Source organism: Colletotrichum truncatum, assembly GCF_014235925.2.
Source record: "Colletotrichum truncatum strain CMES1059 chromosome Unknown Contig_0015, whole genome shotgun sequence".
Taxonomy (NCBI): Eukaryota; Fungi; Ascomycota; class Sordariomycetes; order Glomerellales; family Glomerellaceae; genus Colletotrichum; species Colletotrichum truncatum.
Window position 1 is genome coordinate 249651 of NW_027222412.1, and position 18396 is coordinate 268046.

The 18396-nt window shown below is 53.7% G+C and overlaps 1 protein-coding gene across 1 annotated transcript in view; it reads left to right on the plus strand.

Moving 5' to 3' along the window:
* Window positions 1-1210: 1210 nt before the first annotated feature.
* CTRU02_215356 (AMP-binding enzyme) overlaps window positions 1211-18396 on the plus strand; it is a gene marked incomplete at both ends in the record, with an annotated part of 31098 nt that continues 13912 nt past the window's right edge. The window contains 2 exons of the mRNA XM_070206441.1: window positions 1211-8555; window positions 8586-18383. Coding sequence (XP_070059880.1) covers window positions 1211-8555; window positions 8586-18383 — 17143 coding nt within the window. The remainder of the gene's footprint in view (window positions 8556-8585; window positions 18384-18396) is intronic.

Consider the following 18396-nt stretch of genomic DNA (forward strand, 5'->3'; position numbering starts at 1 on the left):
CACTAAGGGTTAAACAAAGCAGGAAGCTTCTGCCATCAGCCATTAATCTGACGCCCCAATTATGTATTTCCTTAGGGCGTATGACATTAATACCCCTTAAGCGCATACCTACTATGATGGCACGTCACCGCAGCCCTAAATCAGCCACACGGTAGCCACCTTCAGTGTAGGAGTGGCTTTAACTACTCGGCACGGCCCGTCTCCCAGTGACCGTTCTATATCTCTTGCCCCCTACTCACCATACTGGGCCGGCTCACTATTAGTAATTACCTGACAAAGCTATTTACACCCCTGCCATAATCATTGATTTCGACAGTTGTTACGACACGTTTTGAATATAGCGAGGATGGCTGGGCTCTTGTATGGATTTAGTGGCCGTTCCACATTCTGCGCCCCCACGAATGGACTACGAGCTACTGTCCACCTCGATAATGGCATGTAAAGCAAGGGAACAGAACGTCTGATCCGTTTATTACAAGTCAGACGCTACTATTTCATAACGGCTAGCTTAAGAGGGCCAGACCGGCTTGGCTAATCGGCCAAGAAAACGATATCTGATGATATCTGGTAACATCAGCATTGACTCCGGTGCGGCTGGGGTCAGATGGCCGTCGTCATCGCAGATCATTACCTCCACCGCCAGCAATGTGATTCATTTTTTCTCATAGCTCTTGAAGGTTCTGACTCCACGCCTCCTTGAGTCAAGCTGTGTAAGCAGTAACTTGAAGCGAACAGCAACAAACGGCGGGAGTAGGGAGCTTTGCTGAGTCACAGGAGTCCGTTTCCGCGGCATTGTCGCTGAGATACGCATGACTTGGTGTCTTGCTGAGAATAGAAACACCGCTCAAGGGATCCAGAGGGTCAAACCTGAATTGGAACTAATTGGGATCAGTCGGCAGCGTTGTATAGGGTCAAGTGACACATTCGGTAGTCATTCCTGGTAAGTAGTGGGCACCAAGTCTTTTGTTTTGTTTTTCTTTTTTGCGTGGTAACATCCCACGGCACGATGCCAACGTTTAACTGCCGTTCTGTTTCTTTCTATTCCGTCGACCCTTTGACCGATTCAGGCTGAAGAACCATCACACACATTATTCATTGCATGAATACATAGACTTGACAGTGACGGATCTCCAGAGAAGGATCTAAGCCTACTGATGCGAATAGACACAAAACGCGCGCACGTAAAACAATATCAAAACAACAACAAAAAATGACTTTATTCAGCAACGTGTTACCGTCTGGAGGGTTGAAGGCCGCTGTCATGTCTAAAATTGTAGGCAAGCATCGCGACCCCCTTTACGAACAAGCAACCCGACAGTTTGGTTTGGGACAGGACAAGATCGACGACATCCTGCCATGCACGCCATTCCAGCGCGACGTGATCGAGTGGGCTGCGAACGATCAGCGCCGTGCCATCGGCCATGTCCACTATCAGATATCGAAAGATGTTGACATTGAACGCTTGGCCGCGGCCTGGAAAGAGGTTGTGCGTCAAACCCCGGCCCTGCGATCCCTTACATTCACATCGGACTCCAACGATCATTTCCAACTTGTGCTGTCGGACAGCTTCACTTGGATACACTCGACACCAAAAGACATGAGACAGGTAGTCAAAGGCGAGGCAGCCGCCGCTGTCACTGGAACCCAATGCAATCGATATGCCGTCGTCGAGAGCCCGGAGTCGGGGCAACGAGTACTTGTCTGGACCTTCAACCATGCCTTGGTGGATGATGCTCTGGAGAAGTCTATCCTTCGAGATGTCCACGCAGTCTACACTGGTGGGGAGATTCAACGCTCCATGAAGAATGGAGTACATCGGAATCGTTCCAACCAGGATCCAGATGGTGCGGCCGAGTTCTGGCAGCAACACTTCCATGACCTGGACGCCTCTATATTTCCTCCTTTGCCTTCAGCCGTGGCTGTACCCCATCCCGTTGCGGAGGCAGAGCATCGCGTTTCCTACCCGGGCTCAGCCAGGCCGGGTTGGGACCCAACGGTCATTTGTCGAGCAGCGCTCGCGGTGCTCCTTGCCCGATATACTAATGCCTCGGAAGCTCTTTTCGGCGTCCTGACGGAGGACCCCCTTACGTCAAATGGGCAGGTTTGTACGGTTGATGGTCCAACACGAACCATCATGCCCACCCGTGTGCTTTGCCCTCCTCATCAATCCCAGTCGGATCTTATGCGAGCCATCGCTGCGCATGATGCCGCTGCGCGTGAGTTCGGACAGACTGGTCTTTACGATGTCCGCCAGACCGGGGACTTCGGGTCTGCCGCATCCGGATTCCAAACCGTACTGGCAGTGACCACTGGCATTGGACCACAGGCACCGGTATCTGATATGCTTCATCGGAAGATTGTGGACTTTGACAGATTCGTGCCTTGCAATGACCGCGCGCTTCTACTCAACTGTCAGATGGCCGGCGACTCTGCAACACTGCTTGCACGATACGACACGAACGTGATTGACTCACGCCAGATGGCTCGTTTCCTGAGACAACTCGGGTGCTTGATCAAGCAGTTCCAGGACCCTGCGGTCGATCTGTCTCTGCGAGAGCTAGACGGCGTTTCCCCGGAGGATCGAGCAGAGTTAGAAAGCTGGAATCCAGAACGGCTACAGACGATCGAGGCCTGCATCCACGACGTGGTGGCCAAGAGGGCTGCCAATACACCAAAAGAGACCGCCGTGTCTGCTTGGGACGGGGATTGGTCATACGCTGAGCTGGACGCCGTGTCGTCGCGCCTTGCGCGGCACATCCAGTCCCTCGGGCTGGAATTCGGACATGCGGTGCCGCTTTGCTTCGAAAAGTCCAAGTGGATGGTCGCCGCACTCTTCGCCGTGCTCAAAGCCGGCCGAGCTTTCACCCTCATCGATCCGACAAACCCGCCAGCCAGGATTACCCAGATCTGTCGGCAAACTCGCGCCACGGTTGCCCTGGTTTCCAAGTCCCACCGCGATACGATGCGTTCTCTCATCCCGCATTGCATTGTGATTGATGAGGAGTTGTCCCAGTCTCTGCCGAGCGATGATAAACGATACAACCCGATCGCGAAGCCGCAGGATGTGGCCTATATCATCTTCACTTCGGGCAGCACGGGCGAGCCAAAAGGAGCTATGGTTGAGCACCGAGGATTTGTTTCGTGCTCCACCAAGTTTGCGCCCGCGGCCGGCATCAGCAATCATACGCGCTCTCTTCAGTTCGCTTCGTACGGGTTCGGCGCATGCCTGGCGGAAACCTTGTCAACCTTGATGCAGGGTGGTTGCGTCTGTATCCCTTCGGAAGATGATCGACTGAATAACATTCCAGGTTTCATCAAAAAGAGCGGAGTCAACTGGGCATTGCTCACACCTTCATTCATCGGGGCTGTTCCATCGGACAGCATCAGTGGACTGAAGACACTTGTATCGGGCGGAGAACCAATGACGGCTGAGATAAGAGATTCACTGGCTTCAAAGCTAAATCTCCTCAATGGTTACGGCCAGAGTGAGAGCTCAACCATCTGCAGCATTGCAGAAGTCAAACCAGACACTGCAGACTTGAACATCATCGGCCGCGCCGCAGGAGCCCGCCATTGGATCACCAACCCTAACGACCCCGACCAGCTTGTGCCGATTGGTTGCGTTGGCGAGCTGATGATTGAAAGTCCAGGAATAGCGCGAGGATATGTAGTTCCCCCGCCACAACACGAGTCGCCTTTTCTTGCCGACGCCCCTGCCTGGTACCCTACGAAGCAGCGGGCTGCCTCTGTCAAGTTTTACAGGACTGGAGATCTTGTCTTTTACAGATCTGATGGCACTATCGCCTACCTCGGGCGTAAGGACACCCAAGTCAAGATCCGAGGGCAGCGCGTAGAGCTAGGTGATGTGGAGACTCATTTGCGATCAGAGTTGCCCAGCCACATCACGCCCGTGGTCGAAGCGGTCAAACGATCAGAGTCGTCCAACAGGACGACCCTGGTTGCATTCCTGGCAGGGCCAGCTCAGGACGGAGAAGATGCTTTCCGTGATATCTCAGGGTTTGATGCCTGCATCATGGAACATAGCGCGGCCAGTCGTCTCAAAAAGCGAATGCAGCAGCTTGTTCCCAGCCACTCCGTTCCCTCGTTTTATCTTCGCATGAAGCAGCTTCCGGCCACTGCGACTGGGAAAACGGATCGGAGGAGACTCCGGGACATTGGTCTCAGGCTAATAGACAACATTGTTCAGGAATCGGCTTCCCAGCCCAATGGGGAGCTTGGTTCATCGGCCAGTTTAAAGACTACGCTGCGACAGCTGTGGTATCGAAGCTTGAATCTTGATCCCAACTCGGCAAGTCAAAAAGCCAATTTTTACGAGCTAGGCGGAGACTCCATTGCAGCGATCAAACTGGTGAATATGGCGCGGACATGTCGCATAAATTTGAGCGTTATGGAAGTCTTTGATAAACCTAATCTCACGGACCTTGAAGCCGCGGTCCGGCGGGGTTCGGCCCCACAAAATCCGATCACGCCGACAGCCTACCGTGGGCCGGTTGAGCAGTCGTTTGCGCAGGGCCGCCTCTGGTTCCTCGAGCGTCTTTATCCGGGACTCACGTGGTATCTCACGTCGTTTGCTACCCGCCTTCGGGGGCCTTTAAACATCGAAGCGTTGAGTGTAGCGCTGCTGGCTCTAGAGGATCGCCACGAGGGGCTGCGCACCACTTTTCAACAACATGAGGGTGTGAACGTGCAAGTAGTACAGCCTTTTATGCCGAAGAAGCTACGGATTATTAAGATCCTTGGAGGCTCTGAAGAAGGGCTCATGAAAGCCTTGCAGAAGGAGACTTCTACACCTTTCGACTTGGAAACTGAGCCTGGCTGGCGTCCGGCGCTCTTCCACCTAGGCGAGAATGACCATGTGTTGTCTATCGTGATACACCACATTATATCTGATGGCTGGTCTGTCGACATTCTCCAGCGTGAGCTGGCGGCCTTCTATGATGCAGCACTTTGCGGCGAGAAACCTCTGTCAAGGGTCAACCCCCTGCCCGTTCAGTACCGCGACTTCGCGTTATGGCAGAAGGAGGATGCACAGATGGCCGAGCAAGACCGACAGCTAGCTTATTGGAAGGGCCAGCTTGACGGAAGCCAACCTGCCACCCTCCTATGTGATAAGATTCGCCCAGCTGTTCCTTCGGGTACGGCAGACATGCATGAGTTTACTATCGAGGGCACGCTATACCAAAATCTCCAGAAATTCTGTAGGGGGCACCAAACCACGCCATTCTCCATACTTTTTGCCGCTTTAAGAGCAACTCATTATCGTCTCACCGGGGTTGATGATGCAACAATTGGCACGCCGATGGCTAATAGGAACCGAGAGGAACTAGAAGGTCTCATTGGCTTCTTCGTCAACTTACAATGCATCCGCACCACGGTAGCAGACGACGAGACTTTCGAGACGTTGGTGAAGCAGACTGTTGCGGCGGCAAATGCAGCGACTGCCAACCAGGATGTCCCCTTTGATCGGCTGGTCGCCGAGCTACGGCCTGGAGCACGCGATACCTCACGCCATCCGCTGGTTCAGATGACCCTGTCCGTCCACTACCAGAAGGATTTAGGTGACCTGCCGCTAAAGGATCTAAGTGTAGAGCCTCTGAAGGTTACAAAGACCTCGCGGTTCGACCTTGAGCTACATTTCTTCCAGCAAAAGAACAGCTTTCGTGGTGTTATTATGTTCTCAAACGAGCTATATGACCCTGCTTCTATTAGCTCTATGCAATCCACCTTCCATGAGGTGCTCCGTCGCGGCCTTGCGGAGCCGTCCGCCCCAATCGCCTCTATGCCTTTGACTGACGGCGTCTCCGCGCTCACGAGTAAAGGATATGAAAAAGTTGCGCGGACTAAGTACCCTCGGGATGCGAGCGTGCCAGATCTCTTCCGCGAGCAGGTGGCCCTCTGCGGTAACGCCATCGCCGTCAAGGAGAGTAGCTCAGAGCTGACGTTGACGTATGCTGAGCTGGACAGGCAGTCGGACCAGTTGGCCTTGTGGCTGGTGAAGCGAGGCTTTGCCCCCGAGACTATGATCGGCGTGCTAGCCCCGCGCTCGTGTGAAGCTATCGTGGCTCTGCTCGGAATTCTCAAGGCAGGTCTAGCCTATTTGCCACTAGACGTGAACATACCTCTGGGTCGGCTGCAAAGCATTCTTTCCTCTATTGAAGGCAAGAAGCTGCTCTTACTTGGAGCTAGTATTCCAGTGCCAGCTACGGAATTAGATGACGTTGAATTCCTGACTATTTCAGAGGCACAGGATAGCCGAATAGTAACGCAGAAAGACCTAGTAAAACGGCTTCCAACACCCACGGGGACTAGTCTGGCCTACGTTATGTTTACCTCCGGCTCTACCGGTCGTCCTAAGGGTGTTATGATAGAGCATAGGGGCATTGTTAGACTGGTGAAGAACACCAACATCCAGTCACAAGCCGAATCTGCCGTGCCCGTAGGCCATATAGCCAACCTTGCCTTTGACGCCGCTACCTGGGAAATTTATACAGCGCTTCTCAACGGCGGTTCTCTGGTCTGTATCGATCACACAACAGTTTTAGATATGGCCATGCTGGGAAGGGTCTTTGAGCGAGAGAAGGTTCGGGCTGTCATGTTTACACCAGCCCTGCTTAAACAAGTCCTAGCTGAGTCCCCTTCTGCCATCAGAGGACTCGAGCTTCTATTCGCCTCGGGAGATCGCCTGGACGTCCAAGATGCCCTGAAGGCGCAATCACTAGCCAAGGGCGGCATCATCAACGCGCTCGGCCATACAGAAAATACAGTATACAGCACAGCCTTCCGTATGAGGCCGGAAGAGCTCTGCGTCAACGGCGTGCCCGTTGGACGCCCTATCAGTAACTCCGGCGCCCTGGTGCTGGATCCTCAGCAGCGCCTTGTGCCTCCAGGCGTCATGGGCGAGCTTGTCCTGACGGGCGATGGTGTAGCCCGTGGGTACACCGACCCGGCGCTGAACAAGGGTCGATTCGTCGAGGTCATCATTGGCGGCGAGACCATGCGAGCCTATCGCACAGGTGATCGTGCAAGGCATCGGCCTGGAGATGCCCAGTTGGAGTACTTTGGCCGTATTGACCAGCAAGTCAAGATTCGTGGCTTCCGCGTCGAGCCAGCTGAGGTCGAGCAGGTCCTTCTCAGACACCAAGCCGTTCGTGATGCTGCTATCGTCATCCGGAAGCTGGAAGATCGCGGAGTGGAAATGGTCGGGTTCATTGCGATGCGGGATGAGCAGCTCACCCAGGACGCCCGAAATGATATAAGAAACCAAGTCGAAGGGTCAGGGTATGTTTTCAAAATGGAAGCGCAGATCCGCGAGTACCTCCAGGTTTTGCTCCCGCCGTACATGATTCCCACACAATTGATGATACTCGACCGGCTGCCGATTAACGCCAACGGTAAGGTTGACCGTAAAGAGCTCGCACAGCTCGCGCAGACCGTACCAAAGGGTAGAAGAGCGGTAGCCGCGCGAGTTGCACCGCGTAATGAAGTAGAAAATATCCTCTGCTTAGAATTCGCCGACATACTCGGTGTCGACGTCGGCATCACCGACAACTTCTTTAACCTCGGCGGACACTCCCTCATGGCCACAAAGCTAGCTGCGCGTTTAACCCGACGATTAGAGTCCCGGGTATCTGTCAAGGATATTTTCGACCGCCCGGTTCTCGCCGACCTTGCCGCAACTATCAGACTAGGCTCTGATAAATATAGCCGCATCCCGTCCCAGCCCTATAACGGCCCGGTCGAACAGTCTTTCGCCCAGGGTCGCCTGGCGTTCCTGCATCAACTCGGACTGGGTGACTCCTCCGGTTATCATATTGCGATGGCAGTACATATGAGCGGTCCGCTACAGACTGATGCGCTCTCTGTTGCTCTAGACGCGCTTGTGCAGCGCCACGAGACCTTGCGAACCACTTTCGAGGAGCACGAGGGTGTAGGCGTCCAAGTTGTGCACTCGCCAGGCCACAGCACGGGTCTTCGTGTGGTTGACGTCTCTGATGGGTGTTACGAAGAGATTCTGAAGCAGGAGCAGGCAACGCCGTTCGATCTGACATCAGAACCTGGCTGGCGCGTCGCCCTGCTCCGCCTAGGGGAAGATAACCATATTATTTCTATCATCATGCACCACATCATATCCGACGGCTGGTCGTTCGAGGTCTTGCAAAGAGAACTGTCTACTTTCTATGCCGCCGCTCTTCGCGGCCAAGATCCCTTGACGCAGGTATCGCCGCTCCCTATCCAGTACCGCGACTTCGCTACGTGGGAGAAGCAGGATGAGCAGGCGGCTGAACACGAACGTCAACTGGAATACTGGAAGACGGAACTGGCTGGCAGCCAGCCAGCTACTCTCTTGTGTGATAAAACCCGGCCTGCCAGGGTCTCTGGCAGTGGCGGGCTTGTCGAATTCTCCATCGAGGGGCCTGTTTATGAAAACCTCCAGGCCTTCTGCCGTGCCAAGCAGGCTACCTCACATGTCGTACTGCTTACTGCTTTTCGTACAGCACACTACCGTTTGACTAGCGATGACGATGCTACGGTTGGTACGATAATTGCTAACCGTAACCGAACAGATCTTGAAGACTTAATCGGCTTCTTCGTCAATACCCAGTGTATGAGGATTGTAGTTGAAAAAGATCAGACCTTCGAGGGGCTGGTTCGTCAGGTAAAGTCGACATCTACAACGGCGTCTGTGAATCAAGATGTACCGTTTGAGCGTATCGTTTCAGCCCTCTTGCCTGGTTCGAGAGATATATCTCGTAACCCGCTGGTTCAACTCATGTTCGTAGTCCACACCGAGCAGGACATTGGAAAGATACAACTCGAAGGCCTTACAAGCAAGATCTTGCCGTTTACACCCACCACCCGATTTGATCTCGAGTTTCACCTATTCCAAGATGAGGGGAGACTTAGAGGCGCTGTCTACTATTCTACAGACCTCTTCGAGTCCAAGACCGTTCAGGTTGTCGTCGATGTGTTTCAGGAGGTGCTGCGACGGGGGCTCGACCAGCCGCAGGCGCCTGTTGCAGGCCTGCCCCTTACCGATGGCCTGCCAGCTCTACGGAGCATGGGACTCCTCGAGATCGACAAGTCAGATTATCCCCATGACTCTAGCGTGGTAGACGTTTTCCTCGAGCAGGTAGCCTCTCGTCCCGACGCTATTGCTGTTAAGGACGCCTCATCGCAGCTGACTTATGCACAACTTAACAACCAGTCAGATAGGCTTGCCGCCTGGTTACGGCAACGCAAGCTTGCTGCCGAAACGTTAGTCGGGGTGCTCTCCCCACGATCATGCGAGACTATTATCGCCATTTTCGCGATTCTCAAGGCGAACCTGGCCTATTTGCCGTTGGATATCAATGTGCCTACCTCTCGCCTTGAGGATATCTTGTCGGAGGTTCCTGACGAAAGGCTGGTTCTAGTCGGCGCTACTGTCCCTCTGCCGGACCTTGAGCTATCCGGTGTCGAGCTGGTACGGATAGTCGAGGCATTAAATCATAGCTGTCCGAGGGACGACGGATTAGATTTACTCACAGGCCCGCAGGCAATGAGTCTCGCATATGTCATGTTTACGTCTGGCTCTACTGGCCGCCCCAAGGGTGTCATGATCGAGCACCGCGGAATTACTCGACTTGTGAAGAACACACACCAATATTTACAAGTGGAGCATGGATTCAGCGTAGCCCATGTTTCCAACCTGGCTTTTGATGCCGCAACATGGGAGATATACTCGCCGCTTCTCAACGGTGGAACAGTCGTCTGCCTCGACCAAATATCAGTTCTGAGCCCTTCTCTTCTCAGCGAGGCAATTAAAACCAACAATATTACTACAGCTCTCTTCACGACTGCTTTGCTACGCCAGTATCTCGAAGAAACACCTTTTGTTGTTAGCGGCTTAGACGTCCTACTTACCGGAGGCGAGAAGATGCGACCGCAAGACGCGTTGAAGGCCCGTAGCCTCGTGAGGCGAGCGCTCTGTCACATGTACGGTCCTACAGAGAATACGACCTACAGCACTATATACGTAATGGGACCAGAAGAGCGTTGCGTCAACGGACTGCCTATTGGGCGGGCTGTTAGAAATTCAGGAGCCTACATCATGGACTCGCAGCAGCAGCTCCTTCCTTTGGGTGTAATAGGCGAGCTTATCCTCACGGGCGATGGTCTAGCCCGCGGTTATATGAATCCGTCGCTCAATTTGGATCGTTTTGTGCAAGTCAATATCGACGGTCATTCTGTCCGAGCATACAGGACAGGTGATCGTGCGCGATACCGGCCTGCCGATGGAGAGATCGAATTCATCGGTCGTACGGACAACCAGGTTAAAATCAGAGGCTACCGTATCGAGACGACGGAAGTAGAACAGGCCTTGGCTGCTCTCGCGGGGGTCCGCAACTCTGCCGTTGTGATCCGGAAGTTTGAAGACCAGCAGCCTGACATGGTGGGCTTTGTCACAGTGCAGGCGGATGGTGAGTTAAAGCCGGCAGAGAACGGACACGAAGATCCTACTGCTGCCTCCACCACCGCCAACGTTACAGAGAGGAATATTAGACAGCGGCTTCAGACAGTCCTCCCCTCATACATGGTGCCGGCCCAGATCGTTGTGGTAGACCATTTGCCCCTCAGCACGAACGGCAAGGTCGATTATCGCGAACTTGTAAGGAGAGCTCTGACGACTCCAAGAACTAATACGGTTGCACATCGTATTGCGCCACGTAACGAGGTGGAAGCAGCACTTTGCGACGAATACGAAAAGGTCCTCGGTATCGAGGTTGGCATTACAGACAACTTCTTCGATCTTGGTGGACATTCTTTGATGGCGACAAAACTTGCGGCGCATATCAGCCGCCGGCTTGACGCCCGTGTGTCTGTAAAAGACATCTTTGACCAGCCAGTCCTTGTAGACCTTGCTGCTATTATTCGGCCAGGCTCGGCTCTACATAGTACTATCAATCCAGTGCCGTACTATGGGCCGGTCGAGCAATCGTTTGCCCAGGGCCGTCTTTGGTTTTTGGACAAGCTCAACCCCGACGCATTGTGGTACCTCATGCCCCTCGCAGTACGCTTACGGGGACCCCTTCGCGTTGATGCTCTTACTACAGCAATAAACACACTACAAGAGCGCCATGAGACTATGCGGACGACTTTCGTAGAGAAAGACGGCGTCGGTGTGCAGGTCGTTCACCCTTACGAAAGAAAGGACTTGAAAATGGTCGATCTCTCTCATTTGCGAAACAGCAGCAGCTACATCCAGCCGCTCCAAAAGGAACAGGCAACCTCTTTTAATCTAGCTTCTGAGCTAGGCTGGAGAGTGACTTTATATAAGCTGGGAGAGGACGATTACGTTCTTTCTATCGTAATGCACCATATCATTTCTGACGGCTGGTCTGTCGACATTTTGCGCAAAGAGCTTTGTGCGTTCTATGCCGCGGCGGTTAGGGGTGAAGACCCCTTATCGCAGGTGAGGCCGCTCCCTATTCAGTATCGTGACTTTGCCGTATGGCAGAGGAGCTCTGCTCAAGCGACCGAGCAACAGAAGCAGCTTGAGTATTGGACTGAGCAGCTGGCGGATAGTACGCCTGCTGAGTTCCTATGTGATAAGCCGCGGCCGGCTAGACTCTCAGGCGACGCCGGCAACATCCAGTTTACCATCAAGGGTTCTGTTTACGAGACTCTACAAACTTATTGCAGGGCCAACCATTTTACCTCCTTTTCTGTGCTGCTTGCGGCGTTCCGCGCTACGCACTACAGACTGACGGGGGTAGAGGATGCAACCATCGGAACCCCGATGGCTAACCGGAACAGGCCCGAGGTTGAGGATTTGGTCGGCTTCTTTGTCAATGCCCAGTGTATGCGTACTGTTGTTCGAGACGGCGAGACGTTCGACAGCCTTGCCCAGCAGGTTCGTACTACTACGGCCGCTGCCTTTGAGAACCAGGACGTGCCATTTGAGAGCGTGGTGACGGCCCTCCAGCCTAGCTTTAGAGATACGTCCCGCAATCCCTTGGTGCAGCTGATGTTCGCTCTACACTCGCAACACGATCTTGGAAGGCTTCCTTTCGAAGGCCTTGTTAGTGAGCGTATCCAAACGCCTGCAACAACCCGGTTCGATGTCGAGTTCCACTTGTTCCAGGAAGAAGGCCAGCTGAGCGGTAACGTCATGTTTGCCTCCGACCTGTTTGAGGCCGTTACGATTCGTGGCGTTGTTGACATCTTCCAAGAGGTGCTACGCCGCGGCCTAGCACAGCCCGAAACGTCCATCGCATCCCTACCACTAACGGAGAGCCTATCTGGACTGCATAACTTTAGTCTTGTGGAAGTAGAGAAAACCGCCTACCCACGAGAATCAAGTGTTGTAGATGTTTTTGTCGACCAGCTAGCTGCAAACCCCGATGCCGTGGCTGTCAAGGACTCGTCCTCTCAACTGTCCTACTCGCAGCTGGATGAGCAATCCGACGTCCTTGCGACCTGGCTCCGGCAACGGCGCTTGCCGGCTGAGACGCCTATTGCTGTCTTTGCTCCTCGGTCGTGCGAGACTATCGTGGCCTTCCTCGGCATCCTCAAAGCTAACTTGGCGTACCTCCCTCTTGACGTCAATGTCCCAGCAGCACGCCTTACCTCTATACTCTCGTCAATAGAGGGTAAGGTTCTCGTTCTACTTGGCTCTACGGTCACCAAACCTACCCTTGAACTACCAAATGTTTCCATGGTGCCGATCCACGATACCCTGCGTAACATCCCCAATGGTAATTCCTCCCGGGATTTCTCGAAGCCAAGTGCTACCAGTCTTGCCAATATTATCTTTACATCTGGCTCGACTGGCAAGCCAAAGGGCGTTATGATCGAGCACCGTGGTATCGTCAGGCTGGTGAAGCAGAGCAACGTGGTCTCCAAGCTACCGCTAGATGCACGCATGGCGCACCTATCAAACATCGCCTTTGACGCATCAACGTGGGAAATTTGGACAGCTCTACTGAACGGCGGCACCTTAATTTGTATCGACTACTTCACTACATTGGACCCTGTAGCCCTCAACGACAAGTTCCTCCAGGAGCGGGTTCAGGTGACTTTACTACCACCTGCCTTGTTGAAGCAGTGCCTTGAGACTACGCCTACCACTCTTAGCTCTTTAGATCTTCTATTCACTGGAGGTGATCGATTTGATAGTCACGATGCCGCTGCAGCACGGGCTTTGGTCCCAGGCGGCGTCTATAACGCGTACGGTCCGACGGAAAATACAGTTATTAGTACGATGTACGAATTGTCCGAGCAGGACTCGTTTGTGAATGGTGTCCCAATCGGCAAAGCCATCAGCAACTCGGGCGCTTATATTCTAGATCCCAAACAGCAGCTTGTTCCTATGGGTGTTATGGGCGAACTTGTTGTCACAGGCGATGGTCTTGCCCGAGGCTACACCAATGCCGCACTCAACAAGGAACGGTTCGCTCAGGTGGCTATCCACGGCCAGGTTGTCAGGGCATATCGAACTGGCGACCGTGTGCGGTATCGTCCCACGGATGGTCAGATTGAGTTTTTTGGACGCATGGACCAACAGGTCAAGATCCGAGGCCACCGCGTGGAACCAGCTGAAGTAGAACAGGCACTGCTCAATTATGCCGATATTTTCGACGCCGCTGTGGTCCTTCGCAATCGGGAAGAAGGGCAAGAGCCTGAGATGATTGGTTTCGTAGCGACTCGAGGTGATCAATCCTTAGAGCAAAACGAGGCTGACAATCTGGTGGAGGGATGGGGCAATCACTTCGATGTGATTACTTACGCGGATGTTGAGAACAAGATCGACCAAACTGCAGTTGGTAACGATTTTTTGAACTGGACATCCATGTACGACGGCACCGAGATTGATAAGGGGGAAATGCAGGAATGGCTTGATGATACCATAGCGGCCCTCCATGACGGACAACCGGCCGACCGGGTGTTCGAAATTGGTACGGGTACCGGTATGATCCTCTTCAACTTGAAAGGCCTCGAAGGATATGTCGGTCTCGACCCGTCGGCCTCGGCGACCGCTTTCGTCAACAGCAAAATCCAGTCTCTCCCGTCTCTTGCCGGCAAAGCCCAAGTCCATGTCGGAACGGCGATGGATGTGAATACATACGGAGTTGATGCGAAGGCTAGCCTTGTCGTGACCAACTCTGTTGCTCAGTATTTCCCCTCGGGCGAATATCTCTTCGAGGTGATTGAGCAACTGACCTGTCTCCCGGGCGCAAAGCGCCTGTTTTTTGGTGACATGCGAAGCTACGCAATTAACAAGGACTTCCTTGCAGCAAGGGCGTTGTATAACCTGGGACCATCCGCTAACAGATATGAGATCCAGCGTAGGATGGCTGAGCTGGAAGAGAACGAAGAAGAGTTACTTGTCGATCCGGCCTTCTTCACTGGACTCAAGGCCCGGCTACCGAACAGCATCTGGCATGTAGAGATTTTGCCAAAGCGGATGAATGCCATAAACGAGCTCAGCGCATACAGATACGCGGCCGTCATACACCTGCGAGGCTCACAAGAAGACCACGCTCAGCACACTGTGCATTCGATCGAACCAGACGCGTGGATCGATTTCAAGAATACCCATCTAGACGCTACCGGCCTACTCAGCTTGCTACGGAGCTCAGGAGATGCCTTGACCGTTTCCGTCGCTAACATTCCCTATAAAATGACCATTACAGAGCGAATGCTTGTCGAATCGCTAGGAGATGATGAAGAGACGCAACGCTCTGTCGACGGTACAGCTTGGATCTCGGGTATCCGCGCCGCGGTGGAGCGGACGCCGTCTCTTTCTGCGGCGGATCTTGCCAAGCTCGGCGAACAAGCCGGCTTCCGTGTTGAGCTAAGTTGTGCCCGACAGCGGTCCCAAAACGGAGCGCTAGACGCCGTCTTCCACCGCCACCACAACCACACTCAAGTCAGCAACAAACAAAGTCGTATCTTGTTCGACTTCCCTACAGAGAATAATGCCCAATTATCCAACCTGCTCACTAACCGGCCTGTGCAGCGGCACCAGAGCCGCCGCCTCGAGACGCAAATCCGGGAACAGCTCCAGACAGTTCTTCCACCTTACATGATCCCGGCTCAAATTGTAGTGCTGGACCGTCTACCGTTGAATGCGAACGGCAAGACAGACCGGCGTGAACTGGAGCGTAAGGCGAAGGCTGCGCCTAGGACAAAGACATTATTAACCGAGCGTGTGGAGCCACGGAACGAGGTGGAAGCCGTGCTCTGCGAGGAGTTTTCCATAGTTCTTGGGGTTGGAATGGGAATCACAGACAACTTCTTCGATGTCGGCGGGCACTCCCTCATGGCTACGAAGCTTGCTGCGCTTCTTTCTCGGCGATTAGATGCCCAGATCTCTGTCAAGGACATCTTCGACCATGCTCGCATTATCGACCTGGCCGCTACTATTCGGCAGGGCTCTAGCAAGCATAGCGCGATTCAGCCGATGCCTTATAACGGTCCGGTTGAGCAGTCGTTTGCCCAAGGCCGTTTGTGGTTCCTGGACCGGATCGAACTTGGCGCATCATGGTATATCATGCCACTTGCAGTGCGCTTACGTGGGCCCTTGCAAGTTGACGCCCTTGCTGCGGCGCTGCGTGCCTTAGAACTACGCCACGAGACGCTTCGCACAACGTTCGAAGAGCACGACGGTGTCGGAGTACAAGTCATTCATCCTTACCAGCCAAAGGAGCTCCGAGTGATTAGTGTGCCAAAAGATGGAAGTTATCTTGAGATACTCCAAAAGGAGCAGAGTACTCCGTTTGACCTCACGACTGAGCCCGGCTGGCGGCGAACGTTACTTCGCCTGAACGAACATGACCACATTCTCTCTATCGTCATGCATCACATTATCTACGATGGCTGGTCCATTGAAATTCTCCAGCGCGAGCTGTCCGACTTTTACAGCTCTGCTACTCATGGGCAAGATCCCACCCAGGCCGCACCTCTGTCTATCCAATATAGAGATTTCGCCCTTTGGCAGAAGCAAGAGGCTCAGGTAGCTGAACATGAGCGTCAATTATCTTACTGGCAGCAACAGCTGGAAGGCAGTCAGCCGGCCAGTCTATTCTGCGACAAGCCACGGCCAGCTACACTATCTGGAAATGCTGGTGTCGCCTCTATCACTATTGACGGTGCTGTATTTGAGAATCTCCAAGCGTACTGCCGAGCGCGACAGACCACGCCATATACTATTCTTTTAGCCGTCTTCCGGGCCACACACTACCGCCTGACAGGCGTTGAAGACGCAGCTATAGGCACGCCTATTGCTAACCGTAACCGGCCGGAGCTTGAGGATCTCATCGGCTTCTTTGTTAATACCCAGTGTATACGGGTTGCCGTTAGCGATGATGAAACATTTGATGGACTTGTGCAACAGGTCCGTTCAGCATCGTCAGCTGCGCATCAGAATCAGGATGTGCCCTTCGAGCGTATCGTATCGGCATTACAGCCTGGATCTAGAGATACATCCCGCAACCCGTTGGTTCAACTCATGTTTGCTGTCCATGCCCAAAAGCAAGGACTCAGTAGCTTCAAGCTCCAGGGTATAGACAGCGAGCTTCTTACCAACGCGGTGACAACCCGGTTTGATATGGAATTCCACTTATTCCAGGAAAAAGGACGGTTCACAGGCAGCATTCTATATGCAACCGACCTCTTTAGCCCTGAAACGGTCCGTTGTTTAACTGGTGTCTTCCAAGAGGTCCTTCGCCGCAGTCTAGAACAGCCGGGGGGTATCCTATCGTCTTTGCCACTCACTGACGGCTTGGGCGAGCTGCAAAGTATGGGCCTGCTTGAAGCTCCAAAGACGAAATACGACCGAGACTCGAGTGTCGTGGATCTTTTCCTCCAGCAGGCTCGAAGGCATCCTGAGGCGCCGGCTGTCACTGATTCTACCTCGACTTTGACTTATTCGCAGCTAGATCAGCAGTCTAACAGGCTGGCAGCATGGCTTCGACTTCGTGGTATGAGCGATGAGACGCTGGTCGGCGTCCTGGCTCCTCGCTCGTGCGATGCCATAGTTGCCTTCTTAGGTATCCTCAAGGCCAATTTGGCATATCTCCCACTCGACGTCAATGTACCCATCTCGCGTGTGGAGACAATCCTTGCATCCATTCCTGGCCATAAGCTACTTTTAGTCGGTTCAGATGTCTCTATAGATGCTGCAATCCAGGACGTCGAGCCGATACGCATCAGCGCCGCTCTCGCCAATTCCAAGAGTCTCAGTGATACTGCCGAAGCCACGGCACACTCTATCTCCCGGCCCGGCCCCAAGAGCCTCGCCTACGTTATGTACACGTCTGGTTCTACCGGCCGGCCCAAGGGTGTCATGGTCGAACACCGAAGCATCGTCCGCCTCGTCAACAACACAAACTTGATCCCGCACACGCAGGCGATCCAGGTCGTTGCCCATATGTCCAACTTGGCTTTCGACGCCGCCACGTGGGAGATATACACGCCACTTCTCAACGGCGGGCTGATTGTCTGCATCGACTATATGACAGCCCTCAGCCCTCCTGACCTCGGCCCGATCCTCTCTAGCAAGGGAGTTAGGGCGGCTTTCTTCACGCCAGCCCTGCTGAAGCAGTTCCTAGACAACGCACCCTTTATCATCAGCGGCCTTGATCTCTTGATAGCTGGCGGTGACCGCATTCGGCCAGAAGACGCACGGAAGGCGGTGCACCTAGTACGCCACTCCTTCTGCAACGGCTACGGACCGACAGAGAATACGACCTTCAGTACGATGTATCGCATGCATAAAAAGGAGTCGTATGTCAATGGCGTTCCCATCGGGCGAGCTATCAGCAACTCGGGGGCATACGTTATGAATTCGCGCCAGCAGCTTGTATCGATCGGCGTTGTCGGTGAACTTGTTGTTACAGGCGACGGCCTCGCACGCGGATATACCGACGTCAAGCTCAACAAGGATCGCTTTATCGATGTGACTATCGCTGGTCAACTCAGAAGGGCGTATAGGACTGGCGACCGCGTACGTATTCGACCTACGGACGGTCAGATTGAGTTCATTGGTCGACAGGATCATCAGGTCAAGATCAGAGGCCACCGTATCGAGCCCGCTGAGATTGAAAGGGTGATGCTCGGCTATGCCATAGTTGACGACGCCATTGTCGTTCTCTCGCAGCCGAGTGAGGGTCGAGATCCGGAGCTCATTGGCTTCTTTACTACTCGTCACGTCAACAGCTCCACGAAGAATAATACATCAGGAGATGATCAGTCCGACGCGAAAGCAGAGAAGGAACTCCGACGGTATCTGCGAGCCATGCTCCCATCCTACATGGTCCCCTCTCGAGTGTTGAGACTGGACAAGCTGCCTATCAACGCCAATGGCAAGGTCAACCGTAGTGAGTTAGTCGC